This window comes from Panulirus ornatus, chromosome 29, assembly GCF_036320965.1.
Source record: "Panulirus ornatus isolate Po-2019 chromosome 29, ASM3632096v1, whole genome shotgun sequence".
NCBI lineage: Eukaryota > Metazoa > Arthropoda > Malacostraca > Decapoda > Palinuridae > Panulirus > Panulirus ornatus.
The window spans coordinates 2314826-2337818 of NC_092252.1; the positions used below are offsets into that span (position 1 = coordinate 2314826).

Below are 22993 nucleotides of genomic sequence, written 5' to 3' on the forward strand. Positions count from 1 at the left end.
CCTCAGTGCATCTGTTTCATAACTTGATTTATAAGATCGCTTTATGTTTATAGTCCTCTGAGCCACATAATACCTCACCCTGTCCTTCTACATCACTTGTGGTCTCCCTCTTCCTCTCATATTTCACCTTGCTCATTGAACAGTCTTAAACATTATACTTGAACTCATCCTTTCTATATACCCTGTCCTTCACAGCAAGTTACACAGAAGAATAAGTTTTCATAGGTGGAATTATGACTGATTATGTAAAAGAATTTTTGAAGCTCATTTAGATTTGGAATATGGAGGATGTTTGTATCTAGTTTTTCCCTAGAACGGTTTTGAAAGAAGCTTTAGAAGAATAGAAGTGTATGTAACAAGGATTTTGGAAAGGCATAAAACCAAGTGAACAGTGAAGATTTTTGGAATGTGTGACTACTGGGTATGTGTAAAAGTGCAAAGTGTATTTTTCTTAGAAGTAGGCTTTCTGGGAAAGTATGATGCAGTACAAATCTTTTGTTTAAGATAATTATAAAAGAAGTAGTTGTTAGTAGCATTGGGTATTAGTAGTTAGTAGGGGCATTAGGTAAGAGCCTTCGCAAACAGTGAGGTAGAGTTGCCCTATGCCGGTGGCCTGTTAAGGGTGGGGCACTGAAGGCTAAGAAGCATCACTGAAGTTTACTAGTAATGGAAAATATTTCCTTGGCATCAGAGATATAGATCAATAGATAGAGTGTAAAAGTTGATTAAGTTTGTGTGATATAACCATGATTGTTTCACTTCATTATGGATGGGTCATTCCATGAGATGGGATAATTGCAAGACATGGCTGGATTATGACTGTGACAAAAGTTGAAATTTGATGTAAATAAAAGCAAGATTAGCAAATTTAGCAAAGAGAAGAAACAGGTTGGTTTGAATGGAAAGAACCTGGAGGAAATGAAGTATCCGAGATAGCTGGAAGTGGACTTCGTAGTGAATGGAACTAAGAGAGCTGAAGTGAATCTTTGGGTGGATGGGGGGGAGTTCCTGGGTGCATGTAGGGGTGTGTGGAAAAAGGGTTCACTGTCTGTGAAGGCAAAGTTGAGTCTGATGGCATGATGGCTCAGTGATGCCATTTAGGTTCAAGTCATTGGCCCTAAGTAGAAAAGAACAGAAGAGGGTAGATGTGTTGAAAGTGAAATGCTTGTGGACATTTTTTCCCTCTTTTCGGCACTTGTTAAGGCCAGACCACGTTGATTGGAACTTGGGTCTGTGTAGTCTGTGTATCTCTGTCTATGTCCATGTAAGAAAGAGGTGTAAATTGACAGAGCTGATTTGGATCTGCTGAAGTAACTTGAACATATGGAGAGGATAAGTCAAGAAAGACTGACTGTGAGGAAATGCATTTCAAAAGTGGAGGGAGAGACCTAGGTAGAAATGGAAGGATGGAATGAAAGAGGCTTTGAGTTATGAGGACCTGAATATGCATGAGGGTAGGAGGCATTCGAGGGATAAGCAAATTGAAGGGATGTTGTATTAGGGGGCAATGAGCTGTCAAAGATCTGAAGTCGCACTAATAAGATGAGCAATGGAAACTGAAAAAAAAGTCTTTTGGCTTAGTTGTAGATAGGAAGCAGTGGCTTTGGTGTATTAACATCACAACAAGAGAGTGGATGTGAGCAAACTTTGTCGGTTCCTGATGCTTTCTCGTAATGTGGGAAATGGCAAACTAGAAAAAAAATGTTATCAAAAAATGTTATTGTTGTTGTTATTATCATTATTAACCATGGAATGAGGATGGTGTCTTTCGTTTCCATGCTTTATACATAACAAGAAGAGAGTGGAGTGAGTGAGTGAGTGAGTTTGTATGTTCCTGATGCAAGGAAATAATGGACTCGTGGAGCAAGAAGGCCGTTGATAAGACTGTACTTCTTGCCATCCATTGATGAGGATAGATTTCTGCTAAAGGGGACTTGTTATTCATTTTGTAACTACAAGCAGGCAGAGTCCAGTTGCATCTTTTCATATATGTTGTTGGATTTGTAGAATTTTGTCATGTCAGAAAGTTGAAGTGGTGGTATTTGTAAGATGTTGAAGGTAAAAGTAAGCAAGAATTATTGTTTATGGTAAAAAGAGATAGGCATCATCATTTTAATGTCACTTTGAATGAAAAAGAGTGATAAGTTGTGAAGTAGTTTTAAGTATTAAAGGACAATTTTTGGTAAGCTGGGAGTGTGAAAAAGTTGTTTGCAAAGTATACTAAAAGATTGCATAATAGAATACTTATTCATGTTCTTACTTTAGGATAGGAGATTTAAATTTTCATGGGTGCAGACTATAAGAATGGGATGAACTGAGGTCAATATACTATGTGGTATACTAGGATTTAAGAGGAATGATAGGGTAATGAATGGACGTTTAAGGAGGAAATGTGGTATAAGAAAAGCACATTTATGAAAGTTCATTGAACTGGGGTGACCACGTAAAGCATATGGCAGATGAGATGTTGAAAGATGTATATGACAGCCCAGCTGAAGAAATTAGAAGAGGGGGACTGAAAAAGAGATGCTCAGATTCACTAAGTAAGCTGATAAAAGATATGTTTATTCTAAGTGATTCTGCAGAATGAAAGTTTTATATGGCCTTTTAGGACTTTTTTTTTGTTTGGGTTGAAAAACTACAGAAATATGTCTCTGACCATACCTGTCACCTTAATTGAGGATATAGATGAATGATTTTGAGGCTGTAAGCTCTTAAATCAATCTTGATTACCAGGAATGATGTTAGAGATAATAAAGATGTTCATATTTATTTCATTTGATTGCTTTTTCTGTACATCTTGACTTGCTAATGTTGTAGATACCCCTTCCACACTCCCTCATATACCCTTGTCCCAGCATCAAAGTCACATTTTGAAAAAAAAAGAAAGTAAAGGGAACATAGATTGCAGGCAGCTGAGAATGCATGAGCCAAATAAACATTAATAGTTCTTTGACAGTAGATAAAGATATTGCTTTTAGTTGTTCCATTATAATCTTTTGTGTATGTGTAGATACCGATAGATTACCTATATTCTATTAATATATTCTGCAAATTCTTGTATGCAGTATTTACCTGATCGAAAACAGTGCTCAGATAATGGTGGGATATGAGGATAGGGGATTAAGAATACTTCCCACATATTCCCTGCGTGTCGTAGAAGGCGACTAAAAGGGGAGGGAGCGGGGGGCTGGAAATCCTCCCCTCTCGTTTTTTTTTTTTTTAATTTTCCAAAAGAAGGAACAGAGAAGGGGGCCAGGTAAGGATATTCCAAAAAAGGCCCAGTCCTCTGTTCTTAACGCTACCTCGCTAACGCGGGAAATGGCGAATAGTTTAAAAGAAAGAAAGAATGAGGAATACATTCACCAAACATTTTATTCACAGTGCATCGTTGTATATCAAAACATCACAGAGTCAGGGGAAACATTTGAACTATTTATAGCACTATGTATTTTTTTTTTCTTTTGCCCTGTCATAATTGTAGTAGATTGTAGCCTATTTACATTCTAAAAGTTTATGTTCAAACCTTGGGTGCACCCCCATACAAAGAAAAAATATACATGTATGGACATATACATATATATACTTGCTTGCCTTAATCCATTCTTGGCGCTACCCTGCCCCACAGGAAACAGCATCGCTACCCCGTTTCAGCGAGGTAATGCCAGAAAAACAGACAAAGATAGGCCATGTTTGTTCATACCCAGTCTCTAGTTGTCATGTGTAATGCACCAAAACCATAGCTCCCTATCCCTTGATTACCACATCCTCTACCCTTTCACATCAGATCTCTTAGCACAAAGTTTCAATGCTTCATCAAAACTGATAAACCACTCACATGGTTCGTCTAAGTTTACTTCTTTTTATCTTTTTCCCCTGCACTGCCAGGGGCAAATGTATATACTGTCACCCACTTCATGGTCTGCTCTCATTTTAACTTGCTTTACTCTTGAACTCCTTTTCTTACACTCTTTAACTTAGTCCCACAGCTCCATATTTATCAGCAGTACCACCCCCACTTCTTTCACTCTTGTCTATACACTAGTCTCAAACTATAGTCAATAGATATTCTTGAAACATTTGGCACCCATCTCTTTCAGCTTTTATTTATTCAGAACAAGATCATCCAGGCTTATCTCATCAGACATGTTTCATCTCTCTCTCCTTTTCATCATGGTTACAATTGTGCATATTCATGCACCTCAGGCTGAACCTTCAAGGACAAATCCTTGCTTCATTTTTGTCAAGAGGGTTGGGTTTCCAGCCAACCAATCTTGCCCATTAGTCTCCACAAATGACACGCAGAAGATCTGATGGTAGTGTGCTTACTTCCCAGTCGTAAGGAATATTGGTATTGTTAAAACTATTACATAAGGAAAATAGCAGATCAGTAATCAAGGTTCATTGTGGTCAGTCTCCCTCTGCTTGCTCAGTTTGTTTGATACTGAGAATATTCTACTTTCAGTTTCATTTTGGATATTGAAATTGTTCATTACATAAGTATAGTATTGCATTTTGTTTATGCTAATTGAAGTTCCTGAATTGGTTGTAATGGATGATTTATAATGTTTAGTATTTTAGTTGAGTTAATATTTTTAGTAAAATAGCTGGCTTTTCATTTTGACTTCATATGATTTTTTTTTATTAATGCAATCTCAGCAGATCAGAGCCCTGAATGAGCACAAATTAGAAAGACAGTGTTTATCTTAAATACATTTCCCATATCTGCAGTATACTGGTGCATGCAGGATTTCCACCACTATCCATATTTTCAAGTATCACCTTGTAAGAGAGTTCATATCATTTAAAGAAGAATTACTGGTATAGTTTTGTCTGTTAAACAAGTGAAGCAAGCCTTTCTTGTTCATTCTATTAATATAACCCTTCATGTGAAAAAGGGAGATTCTGTAGCAAATACATATAAGGAAAAAGTAGAGGTAGAATAGAAATTAAAATCGGAAGTTAAGGGAAAACAGTGAACATAAAAATTTGAGAGACTGCATGGAATCAATGAATTTTTGACACTATTGTTTGGTGCTATAATGTGAGTATCATTAGAGAAAACTACCCTCAGTGATAGACAGTCTGAATTTCTGTCATGGTAGTGTAGCTTTTAGCTTTTGATTTTATTATTCATGCTGCCTTGCTTAAGTAGGAAAGGCAAGCACATAAAAAGTAGGGAAAATGCCAAAAAAGAAATGTGTATTTTATTGTTATTTTCATTTTGAAAAGTCACATATCATTAATCATTATTCAGACGTTTTTCATTTATTCTTGTCAATTGAGAAAGTAGTATATTAATGGTTGCATAATCACTTAAGACCAAAACACTGTTTATTTGAGATGTTGATGTGTTTTGTCATGGTTAGTGTTGTGAAAGATGAAGTTTTTTTTTTTTAGATAATAAGAAAATTAAGATGGTCTGTCTGGGTTGTTTGTATGGGGAATACATCTTTTATGCCTTTTTTTTGTCTTGCTGCAGCTATGTGTGTTCTGTTTGTGGATGTTTTTGTTGTACTATTAAGTCATTATATTTTCGTAATCTTAATTCTTCAGATTTTTGTTTCAGTTTTCCTTTATGCTTTTGTAATAGCCATAATTTTATTTGGGCTTATTGTACTTGGTTCTTATTGGCAATTTAATTTCCCTCTTTGTCAAACTATGAATTGTGAAATCATGACTTCGCTGTCACTCACAGGAAGAAATATCTGTCTTAGTGGGAAAGCTTAAGAAAGACTGGGTTATCTTCTTATTTCTGGTTGTCTGAGAAAAGCTCTCAAAGCATTTTGGATTTCGGGAAAGAAAGTAGTATAACTAAGAGCAAAGAGCCAATTTTAAAGAATGTTAATGAGCACTGCATGAAAAACTTTTCTCCTAAGCTGTACCATAATGACTCTGGGCGATTCACCTTTTCCTGCTATGCTCTGACAAGTGTGGCACGCAGGGATCATGAATGGAAATGTCCAGATCAGGGTTGGTTCTCTGTGCATGGGGTGTTGGTGTTACCACTACCTACTGTAGAAGACTTTTTATATTGCTTGATAATAGCATCTGTAACACAAGCTTTCCTTCAAATGCACTTAATTTAAAAAATAACATCTGTAGAGATGCCTTGGCTTAGCAGGTTTTTTAATGTTCAGTATTTCTTAAGAATTCAGATTTTTTTATTGTATTGGAATATTGACATTTTTTGATTCAACTTTTTTCTCTACTAATGTTTAAAAATTGATTCTTTTTCATTTCAGCAAAATTTAAGTTTAAAGATGTGTATGATTAGTACTGATCTTAGCTGATATTGATTACCACAGTTGATTTTGTCATGAGCTATTATTAATCAATTTCAGAGTTACAGTATGTAACTAATTATATGGATTAGTTGTACAGTGCAAAAATACATGATTGCATTATAATATTTTCTTTGTTTAATATGTTAGTGCATTTATGTGCATTAACCTTTGTTCTTTTATTCAGTGCTCATAACTTGTTTTATGCAGTGATTATATTTATATGTAACTTTTTCCTTCACGCAAATATGTGCTATACATGATGGCTTTGCTGTATTTTATTGTTGTTAGGTTTAACATGATGCTTCAAGTTCAGTTTATAGAGATATGGGAGTTTCTGATTGTAGATATATACAAATATCTAACCTCTCTAATTTCAAAAAAAGAACATAGATTACATATCTTGCTCTCATCAGATCTCAGCCTACGCTACACTTCCAAGAACCGCAAGTAAAAGGGCAACCACGAAAAAGAGGCAAGTCTGAGAATCGTCCTAGACCCAAGTCAATGGTATGTGTTTATATATTGTCTTTTATTTGCATGTATTCACATTCCCCTTACATTTCAGTAGAAGACATTGGTGTACTCATAAAAGGAAGTACCATGATATTGGTAAATCATGGTTACCTTGCTTCTTAAGGAGATGAGTTCAGTGTCATAGGTATCTAAGCAAGGTATTCCTCTGCATGGTATTCTCAAGGCTGGCCCATGATGTGGTAAGATCCAGAATAATTCTACACTTCCTTGCATAGTGATTTTTTACTTCCTGTCAAATGTGCTTGTGTTTTACGAGAGGCTATGATGAATAGGGGTTGTAAATGAAAAATTCTAATTGTCTTTATATTTTCAGTACTCCATGTACAATTTTGTGAGGTGAATCAGGTACCTACAGCCACAAAAATCACTCACACATCCTCAACCATGCCCAGTGGGTTAAGTGACACATGACTTTCCACACATGCAAAGTGTTTCTTACTTCTTCACTGTACACACTAAGGTACTTGATTAAGTAAGACCAACATTTCAATATACAGTACCTGTCTGTGTACACAGATTGCCCTTATTATGTCCATCCCCAATCATTCCTCCAGCATCTTGATCTGAATGTTCCCAATCCCTAGTCAATTATCTTGGTAGTGGAACTGTTGAGGATGAAGTGAGTCATATAGGATGGTGGAGGGGCCTATGCTCTTTGATGCATCAAGGAGCATGTTTAAAAAGATATATCAATGTTTGTATGGTCAAAGGTAGGGATGTTTGAAATTATAGTAAATTCCAGTGGTTGTCAGGTTGCACTCATCTGATCCAGGTAGCTGTCTTTTCTTTCTACCTGACCCATATGTGGACTACTGGCATTCTGTCTGCAAATCTAGTCTCTCCTTGTATACATAACAATTGACAACACTTAACTCACACAACTCATTCTTCATAACTCTAATTTTCCTGCAGTGAGCACAGTGCAGTAGATAGAAGTTGTAGTTAGGAGCATTTGGTAGAAACATTAGGTGGAAGTAGTGTGTAGGAATGTTAGGCAGTAGCATTAGGTAAAACCTATGTAAAACTCTCGCTCCTCAGAAAGGAAAAATAGGTAATTACCAACATATTTTTTTTTCTGGAAGACACTGAAGCCCTGGCACCATTCAGTTGGAATCAGGAAGTCAGAGAAAGTACTGAGATATCTAGAAAAGACATTGATAGAATACTAAAGGTCAACTAATACAAGGTTCATGGTCCTGATGAAATTTCACCACATGTGCTGAAGATGTGTGTGGATACAATTGACAGATCTCTTGAAATACAGTTTAAGGTGCTGCTGGAGAAGGTAAAGTGACAAAAGGAGTAGAAAAGAGTAAATGTCATACCTTTCTATAGGGAGATCAAGAAGAGGTGTTGAACCACAGACCAGTCTCACAGACAGGTGTAGTCTGTAAAGTACTGGAAAAGATAATTAAGAAGCAGATGGATGACTTAAAGCTGGGTTGAAATTACCTTAGTGACAAACGCCATGATTTAAGGGGAGGAAAATCATGTGTAATGAACATCTTAAATTTCTGAGAAAGAGTGAGCGTACTGTTAGACAAAAGAGAAGGCTGAGTAGATTATTTGCTTTTGGACTGCTGGAAGCTTTTGACCATATACCACATAGGAGGGTGATTGTGAAGCTGGATGACTAGACAGGAATAAAGGGGAAATTCCTTTGGTGGATAGATTGTCATTGTGGAAGGCAGCAGGACATATTTCATAGGACTGTAAGCTGTTTCATTATCTGATGTTGATACAGCCTTGTCCCAAAGGTTACATTTCACTCACAGTGTAATCTCAAGCAAGTTGTTTCTAGTAACACCAGCTCTAACATATGATATTTACTATTTTTGTTTTTAAGAACTTATTTGTATTGTTGGGATTAAGATGATAGATAGAATTAAGAATGAAACTGAGTGGTTATGTCATGTCAAGAAGTCATTAGGAAGACTTTGACAAAAGTTTTTTTAAGATGGTATGGTCATGCAGAATATGAGATGAAAAGTTCATCAAGATGTACAGCAGTACAGTAAACAGTACAAGGAGAGACCATATAAAAAAATGGATTGCTGTAAAAAGAAAATTTATCTAGTACGAATATTTCAGATGAATTTGCTGAAGTAATGCAGGGGAAAAAATGCTCTTAAAGTGTTTTGTGTGTTGGGTATTATGAATGGGGATGTTTGTCTCCCATGAAACAATTTAGTGAGTGAAGTGAAAAAGTAAGAAGCGCATTCATAAATGTTTCACTTTGACATTCCAAGCTTGGGTTGGGCCATTCAGGTGATAATTAGAGGCTTTACATACTTGACCTACTCCATTAAGTTAAGATTGGAGTAGTGATGGTAGATGGAAGAGAATTTTTTCCATCCCGTAAGTAAGAAGAGTATTACACCTGTATTAATGGTTCCTATTCAGTGTAGTGGACTTTATTGCAGCAGAAATTTGTTTATTTTTATAAAGAAGTGGTCCTGTAACAAAATCCTGTTTTGTAATAGAGGCTATAATATTTAAGTATCAGGATCTCACTTATTTTTCTGGTATACAATTTCTCACCAGATCAGTGCAGCAGATGTGACTCGTGGAGCAGAATGGGCACGAGCTCAACGAGTTGGATCCACTATGTCACTGAACAGTGAGGTAGAGTTATCAGAGTCATCCTCACACTCCTCTATAGCCTCAATTGCCTCCTCTGCTCCTGGACAACATTCTGTTCGACCGAAAACTCGAACAGGCTCTACACGCAGAGCAAGGGTTGATTCCCAAGGTAGAAAAGGGACAGGATCTACATCAAGGTCTTCATCCCGTGCACAGCCAACAGTTATCAAGAAGAGTTCACTGGAAGCTGGTTCTGAATCCGAGTAGGAAGGATATTAGTGTATAGGTCACAGTTATCTATGTGATTAATATGTTAAATTGTGGTATGGACTGTGATTTAGTGGCATATGGATATTAAGTGCAGATCTGTGCAAACATTCATAGATGCAAGATCATGCAAGTGATATAAAACTCAATTCTTTCCTTTTTATTTATATTCCATAGGAAGAGTGTAATGACTTAGTTTTAGAAGTATCCTTCAATTACACCTTCCTTTTGAAAGTATAATTGCACTGAATCTTTTTTACAAGGTGTACCACATACAGATAAAATAAGTTGATCATTAGGAGGTGCCATCAGCTTGTTTTATCTTGGTAACCAAAACATTGTGCTTCATAGGGAAGGAGACTATAATTGCTCTGTAATTTTAAGTTAGTAATGAAGACATAATACACTGATTAAATCCTTATGTTCCATCACTGTCTGTGCCTCCTGCTCATTATTACCAAAAGCATAACTAATATTATCATTTGTAAAGGGCACAACTTACTCTCAGTATCTGCATATTTTATCCTTCTTGCCCTCATTAATCAGCCTTTTAAGCAACTTGTGCCATTCTGAATTGATCAGTGCCTGCACAAAATATAATCTTGCTGTTGTACACTTCTAGCTCACAGTATCACCAAAAGAGAATTATGGTCTTCCTTCTTCATGGACAGTGTTCATCTTTGATGCATGTACATTTTATATTACTTACACAGAGACATGTATGGAAGATTTTTTTTTTTCAATTTCAGTAAACTGAGAAGCTAAAGATAAAATTATCTTATAAAGATGTTAAAGCTTCCATGAATATTATTGTTATAAGCTCTTTTGTGTTGAATCTATTTAATGTATGACAGGACTGAATGGCTGAATCATACTCATCATGAAAAGTCACTGTATTTATTTTCAGTTTTTATATGTCTATGATGTCAGATATGGAGAAATTTACTTGAAATCTATTCACAGTTTCAAATGAGCTGTTATTGCACATGGAAATTTTTGCTTTGCATTATGTATAAACCTTTTTGCATATCAAAAAGAATGAATGTTAATGATTTAGGTGCATTTGTATATATGATATTGTTAAAGCACCATCAAAGAAGGTATTCATTATATATCTGATATGGTTAATTAACAGGTAATTAGATGTATTCAAACAGGAATTAATGATAGGTAACCAGTGATGATTATAGGCAGTGATAAATATTATGGCAGTGTTCATATGTAAATAGAATTGCTTGTAATGATTTCAGGAACAACACTCTGGAGTACTTCATCGTGACTGATATGCATGGTAATAGCAAAACTACTACACAGAGATGTCTGGACAAGTCACTCAGTACTGTATTGGTGTAGTGATGTAGTTGTCCTAATACCCTGCTCATCTAGGCTTGCCAGATCAAATTTACAAGTTTTTCTTGGTTCAACCTAGTCTTTTTCAATCAAAAGTATTTTGTACTTAAATATGCAGGCCATTACATGATGAAAGAGAAAGAGTTAGTTTCTGGACCAAGAAAAGCTTATTGCTTGAAAATAGAGAGTGTCCTCTACCTCGATTGAGCAGCGTTCTCTTTTTCTAAAGTAGCTTCCCAGTAGACCTTATTCAGATTGAAATTTTCACAGATTATTATTTCATCTTGTCTTTGTTACCAGGCTCAAAAATATGACATCAGCATCTGATATTTTAAAGAGTTAGTTTTGCTTTATAATAATGAAAAGAGAATTATCAGACACCCTCAGAATGAAGATGGCCACTTCTGAGCTGTAAGGGTTTATGTGCCATTGCTATTACTGTTGTTATAAAGGTGAGATGTTAATCTAGCCTCTTATATCAAAGAAATACTCTCTATGTTTCCAGTTGCAACATGTGTATTATACAAAGTTGTGAGGTGAAATTTTTTATTATGGAGATATACTGTCCGTATATAGTTGTAAAAAATATATTGTAACCTCATTTTATGTTATGTCAGTATGATTGTTTTAACGTAAATAAAGTATAAAAGAACACATTTTTGTATCAGCCCTATCTTATATCTGTAGAATGGTCACTTCTGTGTAGGGGAAGTATTGTCCCTGTATGGTATGTAATGCTTTCAACCTTCCTGCTAAATTTATTAGCTGTTATAGATATCAACTTTATCAATATGTTGTTGAAATGTATACATTTTTATAACATTATTTACCTAAAACTAGTTGATGGTTTGGTGATAATGTTTAAGAAGATTGATTATTCATTAAAGATTATTCCTTTCATTATGTATATATACTTGAGTCTAATATCCAGATGAACTGGGGTGACATTTGCACAGTGTATGCTATCAATAGCACACATTTCCACTTTGTCCTAGTATAACCCCAAAATTATCCAATTCCTCTAAATACACAATTGTAGCTGTTCTTTTAGCAAGGAGACACTGTCAACAGTTACAACTGCGTGACACTCCTTTATTTTGAGAATTTTTGATCTTGAATTTAGAGGGCCTGTGTGTTGGTACAGTTTGCACAGACACCTTTTGATTTTTATAGTTTAGGCCCTCATGCAAACCTTATGTGATCAAAGGATAAACATTGATTAATATAATTTTTGATATAAAACTGTTGCATATATCATGAATGCTTTATTGTGAGTTGACCATGGACTTTGTTCTGTGATGCTGGCAATCCACTTTGTTATTCTCATATGTATTGTCTTAACTGTCCTTCCATTTAGCTAGTAATCCTCTACACTTCTCATGGTAATGTAGAAACTTTCTACCTGTATTTTCTCTGCATATCTATATCCTTATTCCATCATAAACTTTCTCCCTCATACAGCAGATTTCATCTGATTCTGATTTCTTCCTCTTCAGTCTCCTTATTCCACAACCAGATTTTGAAGAAATTCATATCTACTTAATTGTACAAATCATTCTACAGTCACAATCTGACATGAACATATTTAATTCAAAGCCATTTACACCACTCCTTCAAGAAATCCATGCTCTATTTGCTTGCTCAATTTATTTGCTTTGGCAGTCTGTAGGCTAAGCAAAATTCCATCTGCAATTTCATCATCTGTACCAAATGTTCATTGCAAATTGCTGATTCTCCAGCAACAGCTATACTTTTTGTTTGAAATAAGATTAAAATTTCTTTTCCTTAACTGTGCTTAATTCAACAGTATCCCATTAACTGTAACTTCAAATGTGACTCTACATATTTTCATCTTCCTTCAGATTTCTGAAATGATAGATAATTTTAAGATTCTACATATAATGAATGATAGAGTAGTTATCCAAAATTTGGTATACAGTACTTTTATGCTAATGTTCATTATGAATGAGATGTAAATTGGATATTTTACATAAAACTTGTTTCAATGATCATTTACTCTTAATCACTTATTTTCATTAATTGGTATTTAATGCTTTGCCTAGAATATTAGTCTTGTATTTCTTCATATAGGATGGCTATGCACTCTGAACAGTGTTTAAAACTGGCACTGTCAAATTTCTGCATAATTTTTCATTTCTATTTGGTCATCACAGAGGGTTTCCTGTTTCAAAGAAAATAATTCTAATCCTCTCAATTTCACTTTGTAAAGTTTGTTGCATAGATAAAATTTTAGTTTCAATGCATTCTTTGAACTGTAATTTTTCCTTGTCTTTTTAACCTAGGAATCGAGATTAGAAAGAATGCTGTACATGAGTTCTGTTCATTAAATAGTCTGTCTATGCATCTGTTATCAACTCCATTCCCATTTATCTTAGGTGGATCAAGTATTTACAGCTTCCTTCCATACAGATGCTTAATTTGTGTGCAGTGTATGGTTTCTGACATTTTAAAATAAGATACTCTGTCATGGCTGTACGGAAAAGGACTGCCTTGTTTTTGGCCCCTTTGATTATATATTGCTCCTTATTGCAAATGACCCTGCAAGGAAGGGAGGGTTTCCAGCCCTTTTTTCATCCCCCTTTCAGTTGCATTTTTAAATCATGCAGGAGCTGCATGAGTAGTTTTCTTACTCACCAATTTTCAGTTGTGAATGAAACCTGTAATTTAGGATAAAGAATTAAGTTCTTTACATGTTGTCAAGTGGTATGTGAAAGATGAGAGAAAGTTTGTATGTGAATTGAGTTCAGTAACCCATATGCCCTCATCTTACATCCACTCTAGTTGTAATATATAATGCACTTTAATATATTATCCCTCGCTTACTGCAGGAAGAAGAAATATCGCATGAAAAAATGTATATATTCTTGTATATGAACATATACAGCTATATCTTTTTTGACACTGCTTTGATTTAAACTTCTTTTGTTATGATGTTCTCTTTCCCTTGGAAGTTTTTCATGTTTTGGGGTGCCACCAATTGACCCATAATTCCCGGAAAATGGCCTTCAGGTGGTAGTGATGGTAATGTGGTTAAGCAGTCAGGAAAAGCATCAGTTTGGATGTGACAAGTGCATGTTATAGAGCATGTAGAGGTTGGTTATCTTACGCTGCTCCTGCTAAATGCATTGGTGAGTACCATATCTTACTGTATATTTGTGATGTCATTATAATTAGATATTAACGTTTTTAAGAACTGATTTAAAACATTTATCGTGCATAAACAATTACTATTTGTGCAATTACCAAAATCTTAATGAAGACATCATATATCACTTGTAGGGGAGTAATTGTGCTGTCTTCACAAATCTCCATTGGAACCACTGTTTAGCAATGTTTTTGATTGGTACTCAACTGACAGATATGCATCCTGGACATTAATCAAGTTTCCCATTGACTGCTTTATATGCCTTAGTTTAGCCCATTAACAGCATGTCTTAAATTTGCTCAATTCCAAGCATGCCTCACACCCTCTTGCATGTTCACAAATCTCCACTGGAACCACTATTTAGCATTTGATCTATTCCATGCATGCCTCACACGCTCTTGCATGTTCACAAATCCCCATTAGGACCACTGTTTAGCATTGTTTTTGATTAGTACTCAACTGACAGGAATGCATCCCGGCCATTAATCAAGGTATCTGTTTTTTTCCTATACTTTTTTTGCAGTTTCCCACAATAGTGATGTATTGCTAGGTACAGATGAAAAGCAGCCTCATTTGCTCGCATCCACTCACAAGTTGTCACCTACAATGTGCTAAAACCAAAGTTCTCTATCCACAACTGGGCCCTATAGACCTTTCCAAGGTTTCCATTGACTGTTTCATATGCCTTAGTTTAGCCCATTGACAGCCCATTTGCTCTGTTCCATGCATGTCTTACATCCTCTTGCATGTTCAGGCCCAAGTACCTCAGGACATCTTTCACTCCATCCTTCAATCATCCTCAGTCTCTCCTTTCTTCGAGCTTAATCCATGTACCCATTTATTAACTGACCCCAAGGAAAGGATGAACAGCTGAGTTGGCTGTGGGCCAACTGCTGCAGCCAGGAAACGATTCCAGGGGAACCCATGTGTAGATTCATTGTTCACAATGCGAACTGCTACACTATGAATGTCCGTATATAAATTTTTTTCATACTTGTTTGTGATTTCTTACATAATGAGATAGCATCAGGAGGTAACAGAGAACAGCTCCTTTTCTCACATCCACTCTCTAACCATTACATATAATGCAGTGGAACAAGAGCCTCTCTGTCCACAGCTAGTTCCCACAGACTTTACTGTGATTTCCCTGACCATCTTATATGCTTTAGGCCCTGACCTCTAAAAGCTTCTTTCACATCACCTTTCCACCTCCTTGTTCCCTCAATTTTTGACAAATATACCCTCTTAGCCTCTCCTCACTCATCTCCGTATGTCCAAAACACTTCAGCAAACCCTCTTTAGCTCTCTCATACATACTCTTATTATTGCCACACCTCTCTCTTAATGTATCTTTTTTTTTTTTTTCTTTTTATTCAATCAGCCCTCCTAACTCCACATTACCTTCAAACATTTAATTTCCAAAATCTCCACCCCTGCCTCCACACTTTTATTTTCTAGGGCTCATGCTTTACATATATACAACTTTTTCCAAACTACTTATCCATCCAAGAAGCCCATCTTTGCCCTCAGCCAGTGACCTGTCTTTTCACATACTCCTCAGTGAACCCAGGACCACTTCCGTCAGGTTCTCTACATTCAGACTCGCACTCCAACCAACCTGTCTCTCTCTACTCCGAAATTCAGTAACCGTACTTATATTCACGGTCACTCTCAACTTTCTCCATTCACACACTCTATCAAACAAAGGAACTAGCTTCTACAGTTTTTCCCAAATCTCTCACAGCCACATATTCAGGATTTGGCCAAGGGGTGTACTAATTCCCTAAGATCATGGTCAAAAGCTTAAAACATGAGTAGGAAGTCAAAACAGGTGGGATTTTCAGGATACCAGAGAAGGAGCATGATGAGTGCTTAGTAGGGTATTCCTGGATGTAGAAAGATCATCAGAGATAGAGGATAAAATCTTTTAAGAGTGTATGGAAAGAGCAAATTGGTTAACAAGATCCTTAGAGCTTAAGGGAAGAATCTTTGTGAATGCTGGTTATGGAAAAAGATCCTTAGAGTTATGGAAGAGGATCCCCAGGGTTGTAGGAAAGGGTCCTCACATTTAAGGATATTACATCAGTGGTTTCAGTGAAAAAGTTGGGGATGCAGGGAAAAATCCTCAGGGGTGTGGGTTGGATCTTATGTAAAATAGATCATTAGGAAATGTAAGATAGATCATTAGGGATGTTAAGAAGATTCATCTCGTGTGTAAGGGGATTCTTGGGTGGATAAAGATCACGGAAGGTGCAAGAAAAGATATTTTGGGGTTGGGGGGAGAATGATAACATTAATGAAGGGATCCTCAGCTGTGCTGGAGGAAAGTTCTCAGACATATAGGAGTGTGAGATGGAATATCCAAGAGTCTTAAGGAAGGTCCGTTATATCTAGGGAAATTCTTAATGGTGTTGGGAGGATCTGTAGGATTGAAGGTAGAGATCCTGATTAGCAAGAATTTTTGAGGTTGTGGGAAGGATTATCAGGAATGTAGGGGAAGAGCCTTAGGTATATAAAGAAAGATCCTTAACGACCAAGGCTCTTACCGAAATAGGGAAGGATACTTAGAAGTGTAAGGTTGGATTATCAAGTTCTGTAGTAAAGGATCTTAGGACAAGAGTATCATGAACTGCTTTTGAGACTTTTTGTCTGAATGCAACAACCATCTCTTGGTATTTGACTTTTTTTACTGGTTAGATTTTTTTGTGTGCAACACTGATATTTTAGACAATCATTTTCTTGCATGCCATTGTTTCGACCTTAAACAGGAGTAATGGCCAAGAGTATTTAGACAGTATGTGTTTATATTTGTTCTCTAATAATCACACAGTTATTCATGAAAAAGGACAAATTAATGATGTAAGTGGAGAATCAAACCTTCAACCATATCAGTAATCTATTGTCAGTTAGATGAATGATGGTACTGTTACTAGAATGCGAATATTGTAATCACATTGAAACATTGATATTAAAGGTAAAAGGCTCGAGCAGATCTTGGTTGCATACCGAGACACTTGTAAAAAAACGAATGGGAACTTTGTAAACAGCTGTAGCTTAGAAATCAATAAATATCCGCAAATTCACGATATTGAGTGTTTGAAGGCAAGATTAAAGCCAAGCCAACTTCCATGTTGTGATAACACCAAACTGGGGCACAAATGCCCTCGCGCTACTAGAAACTGGGATTTCAGCGACAGTAATAGTAATGTATCAAGTGAACTGGCCAGTGTTGTTTTTTAGTGTTTTTCCTCCACGATTTCCCTCTTCATCAAATCCCTGCCCACTTTACGAAAACTTAAAATTGATGGAATTACAGACACTACACCTAAAATCCCACACCTTATATCACTTACACACATTGTAACGATGCATTTATGGAAATTTCGCTAATTTCTTTATTCTAGAAAGGCGGCGTCCGTAAACTAGAAAAATACGGAAAAGTGCTGGGTTTACTACATCCGCAGACAGTGTCAATCTTTAAGGGTCAGGTCACAGGTCACGCCCTCATGCACATACGTCTTACTATCGTGATCGAGTCAAGGCGTTGTTGAACTTTAGGTAAGACACATAGAACAAGTACCTGAAGCTGTTTATTTTATCGTTCAATCTTGACAAACAACTTCAATTAAACATTTATCATTTTCTGCAGCTTTTGTTATGTTTATTTTTGTAGTCATTCTCAAACCCACGTTTTCCTCTTCTGTCCCACGAGAGACAAACAGCGGAACTGAATAATCTCAAATCTAAGGTTACTTACTGTCATATTTCATTTACTGCAAAGGACCAAATATCAGGATATTTCCTGAGATCAATTGCTTAATGAGTTGCTATTTATATTCCTATTCCTTGAATTACCCTCCTTTTTCATAAAACCGATAAAGAAAGATAATTTCCTTGATATTCTTCAGTAGTCTCGGCCACATTAGAGTGAAGTTGTAATGATTTCAGTATCTTTGAATGCTAATATATGTACGTGTGTTCATACATGAAATACAAAATTAATAGCCTTACAATCTAAAATATTTCAGTTTGGATACAACGGCTAGATTCGGAAGGGATGAAGATTTTTTTTTTCTGGAAAAATCATGAAAAGTGAACGCTGTTTTGTGTACATGGTCTGTAATTCTTTCTACGACCACGCAATGTTTAGTTCCACATAATGATAACAGTAATGTATCATTTGATAACGATAGTACTATTGTCGAATTGAATCAATATCTTTCACATAGTTTTTAAGAAATTGTAATGTTTGTGAATAATTTAATTCCCGGAACAATGTTGGAACTCCAGAGTAGGCATGCGTCGATATGGCAAGGGATGAGGTGGTTCGTGCATTTCATAAACTACAGAGAACTTCGACAGGTACTTGCCAATTCGCCGTTCAAGAAGACCTCCCAATAAAGCCTGGCATGCATTACATCAGGTAAATACTCCATGACATATTTCCTGCGAAGAAAAATCAGATTTTCTCAGTTTCATTGGGTTCCTGGAGGACTATCCAAATAAAACATAAATTGTCTATTAGGCAAGTTATGATGTCAATTTTGGGTATTGTTTTACATTATCTTACATTCAGAATTTCTATATCTTGATTATCATCTTCCCTAACCAAAACACATTGGTACTTTTCTAATTATTATACTTTGTATGTCCGATGTATGCTTTTGATATTGGTTTACTGGTGATCTGATATTGACAGCCATTAAATCCTACAATGTTCCTTTACTGAGATTCTTCCGTATTTAGTAGCGAAAAGGACTATTTCAAGGATATTCTTCATTACTTGTTGTGCTAGGCAAGACAGCTTTAGCCCGTTGTATTTTAAGTATATTTGATGTTAATCTTCAGAACAGACCCCTAGGTGCAGTTTTAGCATTCATTGACTTAAAGCTATACAGAGGAGACACAAATACTGATGAAATAATGTGTTCATGATTTATACTCTTTATGACGTATATGTTGAAACATAGTTTGGAAAGTTGCCTGAAGCTGAAGCATCAGGCAGGAGAGAGCTTGGCTGTCGCTTCTGCTTGAATACCTAACATCAGGGAGGTGGCCAGGTCTCAGTGGTATCAGCCGTGCATATTCTTGTTGCATGATTTTTTTGTTCTCTCTTGTTCACCGTTTCCTGCGTTAGCGAGGTAGTGCTAGGAACTGACGGAGAAAAGGCCTCTTGTGCTGTTGGATTTGATGGTTTTAATAACCTTGTACATGAGACACTCTTTGATGCAATCTGGTATATATATTTTAAACTGACATTTTCGGTTTTTGTTCTCTGATTTGTCTGCTTTCTACGACACGCAGGGACTATGTGGGCAGTTTTTTCTCCCCTATCCCCAGAGAGTATATATATTTTCGTAAAATTCGGGAGCGACAGGTTATCTTTGGCGAGATTGTATCATCACCACTAAACGGAAAGGAAAATAGTCTCGCTGAGGAGCTTTTCATTTCAAATGTATCCATAATTTCCATGCTTGAAGCTCCAGGACCCCATGTAAAAGAAGTATTGTAGTTATTTATAATGATAATGAATGATATGAAAACCAGCCACGATGCGTATGTAATCAAGTCATTTAGCAAACTGTCATGTACAGGGAAGTGATTACCATATGTCAGAAAGGCTTGCAGGAGGTTCATCTGCGTGATTACCTTACCTATATAGTTCATCTTGGCAAGAGACTGAAGATTGTTACGGGAGTGAATATCTTTCGAAATTTAAGACGAATCGAAAATTCCATCACCATTGTCATATTTTGATTCTGAACTTTTCACAAGAAATTTCAAGAGCAATTCTGCACAATTACTTCCATTTCTCGTGCATTTTTAGCGATGCCCAGGAAAAGAATATATAAAGGATTGATATTAGATGAGAATTATGGAAAGATTTTGTCTTACCTATACATTCAGGGTCACCTGTCTTTGTTTTATCTTTTGTTCTTCCTATGGTGGGATGCACTCTCGCATACACTTTTTGCTTACACACACACATACACACGCGCGCGCGCGTGTGTGTGTATATATATATATATATATATATATATATATATATATATATATATATATATATATATCTGTGTGTGTGATTTTGTTTATGAAAAAAATTAAATTCTTCATTTTTAAGTGTCTCAAAAAGTGAGAGTAAATGAGTATCGTGAGTCCGACGTGAACTGTGTATGACCCCGACACCAGGCAGTATAAGGTTCTTGTCAGTTCTTCACGATGTTGACCAGTTTATTTCACCATCACGACGCAGTTGGTTTCTCTGCTAAACTGTCAGTCTCTTGTTTGCTCTCTCCTGCGTTCCTCTCTTAAAGGATGCTACTTAGCCACCGTATTTTCCTTTTCTTAATAGATTAACGTACGAGTTGTTTGTTGATCGTACTGTAGTGTGTATCATTTATAATTGTTATAATGGATAAAAAAAATTATTGAATGCCATTGCCAGTTTAGTTTATTGTATCTTTCCATAATTCTGGAGGTATTCTTTACTTTACCCATTCTGTCTCAGTAATGAAATGCTTAGTCTACATATTTATTTACATTTATATTGCTTTGTCGCTGTCTCCCGCGTTTGCGAGGTAGCGCAAGGAAACAGACGAAAGAAATGGCCCAACCCACCCCCATACACATGTTTATACATACACGTCCACACACGCAAATATACATACCTATACATCTCAATGTCTACATACATAGGTAAATAAAATTTTAAATCGCATAATTTCAATCAGTTCTTTGCTCAGTAGCTTCTTGGCAGATTTATTAGTGTTACAACAGACTGACCATACTCCCTGTAGGGACTGAGGCAAGGATAGGTAAGTCCTTTACTCCTGTGTAATTCCCTGATACTCAGTGGAAGCCAAACCTGTGGGTTGAGGAAAACGGAGAGAAAGCCTGCCTCTCTCTCAACGTAGCCCGGGGTTTGTCTTGAGGGGCTTCACCCTTCTTGAGTACTTCTCGTGATTCAGTGCGCCATTCTCGCTCCCGGCGTGAGTTAGGCCTATTGAGATCCTTCCTGTGAGGGGGAAGCCCTATAATCATTCCTGGGAAGTCACTACCCTGTAATCGCTCTTGGAGGGCGATTTATCTCTCTCAGGACACACCCACACTCTCTCTCTCTGGGTCACCCCTAAAAAAAAAAAAATGACTGTGGGGGTCAGTCCCCGATGATCGCCACAGGGAAATAATTCAGGTCATAATTGCCGTTTGGGAGATACTTCTACATAATCGTTCCTGGGATCACCCCTGTAATTCTCTGGGGGTCTGTCTCTTAATATTCGTTCCATAAGGGTCAGTCCGTAAAAACCAGCCCTAATCATTGTTGGGATTAATGTATAATTGGCCGCTGGAGTACACTCTTCTATAAATGATTATCATTCTTAACTCCTGGAATGCTACCCCATTATTATCATGTGGTGTTTGTTCAGTCAACCGGCTAATATTCGCTCATGGGGGTCACTTCCCTGATGGGGAGGGGATGGGTTGGGGCGGGGGAGTGACTCATGCATAATGCTTGATGGCGGAAGCTCCTCTACTCGCTGGGTGGCAGGTGTTGCAGCACCCCTATGATCACTTCCTCCGCCAGTCTCTTCTCAGTAATCGCTCGTTATGGGTTATTTTCCTACAATCGTTCCTAATTGGGTTACTTTCCTAACCTCCACATCCATAAAAAGCGTTAGATAACCACGGTGGCATCAAGCACCTTCGACGCACCATGTCAATTTTAATTTGCTCTTTTGTACCACCACTTTGACATATGTGCTAATTGTGTTTTAGAAGCTATTAACAGCGCGTTCAAAAGTCTTCCATACAGTCAAAGCTTCTCAAAATACTTCAACTTTAACGTCCCATAAATGTTGCATCCACCTTTTTGTCTACAGCTTTTTCCGCTACTTGTTTCCCATTATAAACGGACACGCAGATTGATTTATCACAATTACCTCGCCAACTGTGCTGAGGAGACTCATTTTTCTATATTTTTTTTTTACCGCCTCATACTCCCCATTCCTTTATGCAGTCGACAAGAGATGCAGGTCTTGGTAACCACATCGTCTTAGAATCGTTCATGGTACTGACAATCCCACGTGAAGCCACCTGGTAGCCTCGCTGTGTTGAACGCCTTCCTAGTAAGGTCATTCCCGGTAATTGCTCGTGGGGGGGGGGGGGGAGTCAATGTAATGTCGATATGGAAAAACAAACACACCTTCGTTGTCTCCCTTGTTATTTGTAAAAATTATATTGTGTTGATTTCGTAATGATAATGTTAGTAAAAATGATAATAATATTAATAATAATGATAATGATGATAATAATAATAATAATAATAATGATAATAATAGTAATAATAACAATGATAATATTGATAATAATATTATTAGTAATAATGATGATAGGATGTACAACGACCTACATATCAGACCGACGGACAGCACGACCCCTAGCGCTCTGTGTCTACGGTATGGGCTCATCGTGGTGCATGGGGTACAGAGCTATCTTTATAAATCACGAGCCGGGGTTCGATCCAGAGGTGAGGGGCAGACCTGGCTGCGTTGGTCGTTATGGTACACGCCAGGCCCGTCGCAGTGGGGGGATGACCCCCCCACATCAAGCGTCCTGCTGAGAGCGCATCTAGATTTTGTAAATGCATCTTCACTAACCTGTATCAACGTATCGTGCCAATGCGCATCTTCACTATGCTTTATCAGCGCATTTTTACAGTGCTTCATATGCGCATCTTTTCTAAGCCTTATAGGTGCATTTTTACTAAGCTTTTAAGCACATTTGATGAGCTGTACTGGGGTTATCT

General features: G+C 36.8%; 1 protein-coding gene across 9 annotated transcripts in view; it reads left to right on the forward strand.

The window, feature by feature from the left end:
- LOC139758003 (uncharacterized) overlaps positions 1-11675 on the forward strand; it is a 42242-nt gene extending 30567 nt beyond the window's left edge. For 4 of the 9 annotated variants that reach the window (XM_071678978.1, XM_071678984.1, XM_071678979.1 and 1 more), the window contains 2 exons: positions 6701-6794; positions 9366-11675. In XM_071678978.1, coding sequence (XP_071535079.1) covers positions 6701-6769 — 69 coding nt within the window. In that variant the 3' untranslated portion in view covers positions 6770-6794; positions 9366-11675. Of the gene's footprint in view, positions 1-5879; positions 5974-6700; positions 6795-9365 lie in introns of those variants that run through there. The other 5 variants (XM_071678976.1, XM_071678981.1, XM_071678977.1 and 2 more) reach the window with 3 other exon arrangements.
- The last annotated feature ends 11318 nt before the right edge of the window (positions 11676-22993 follow it).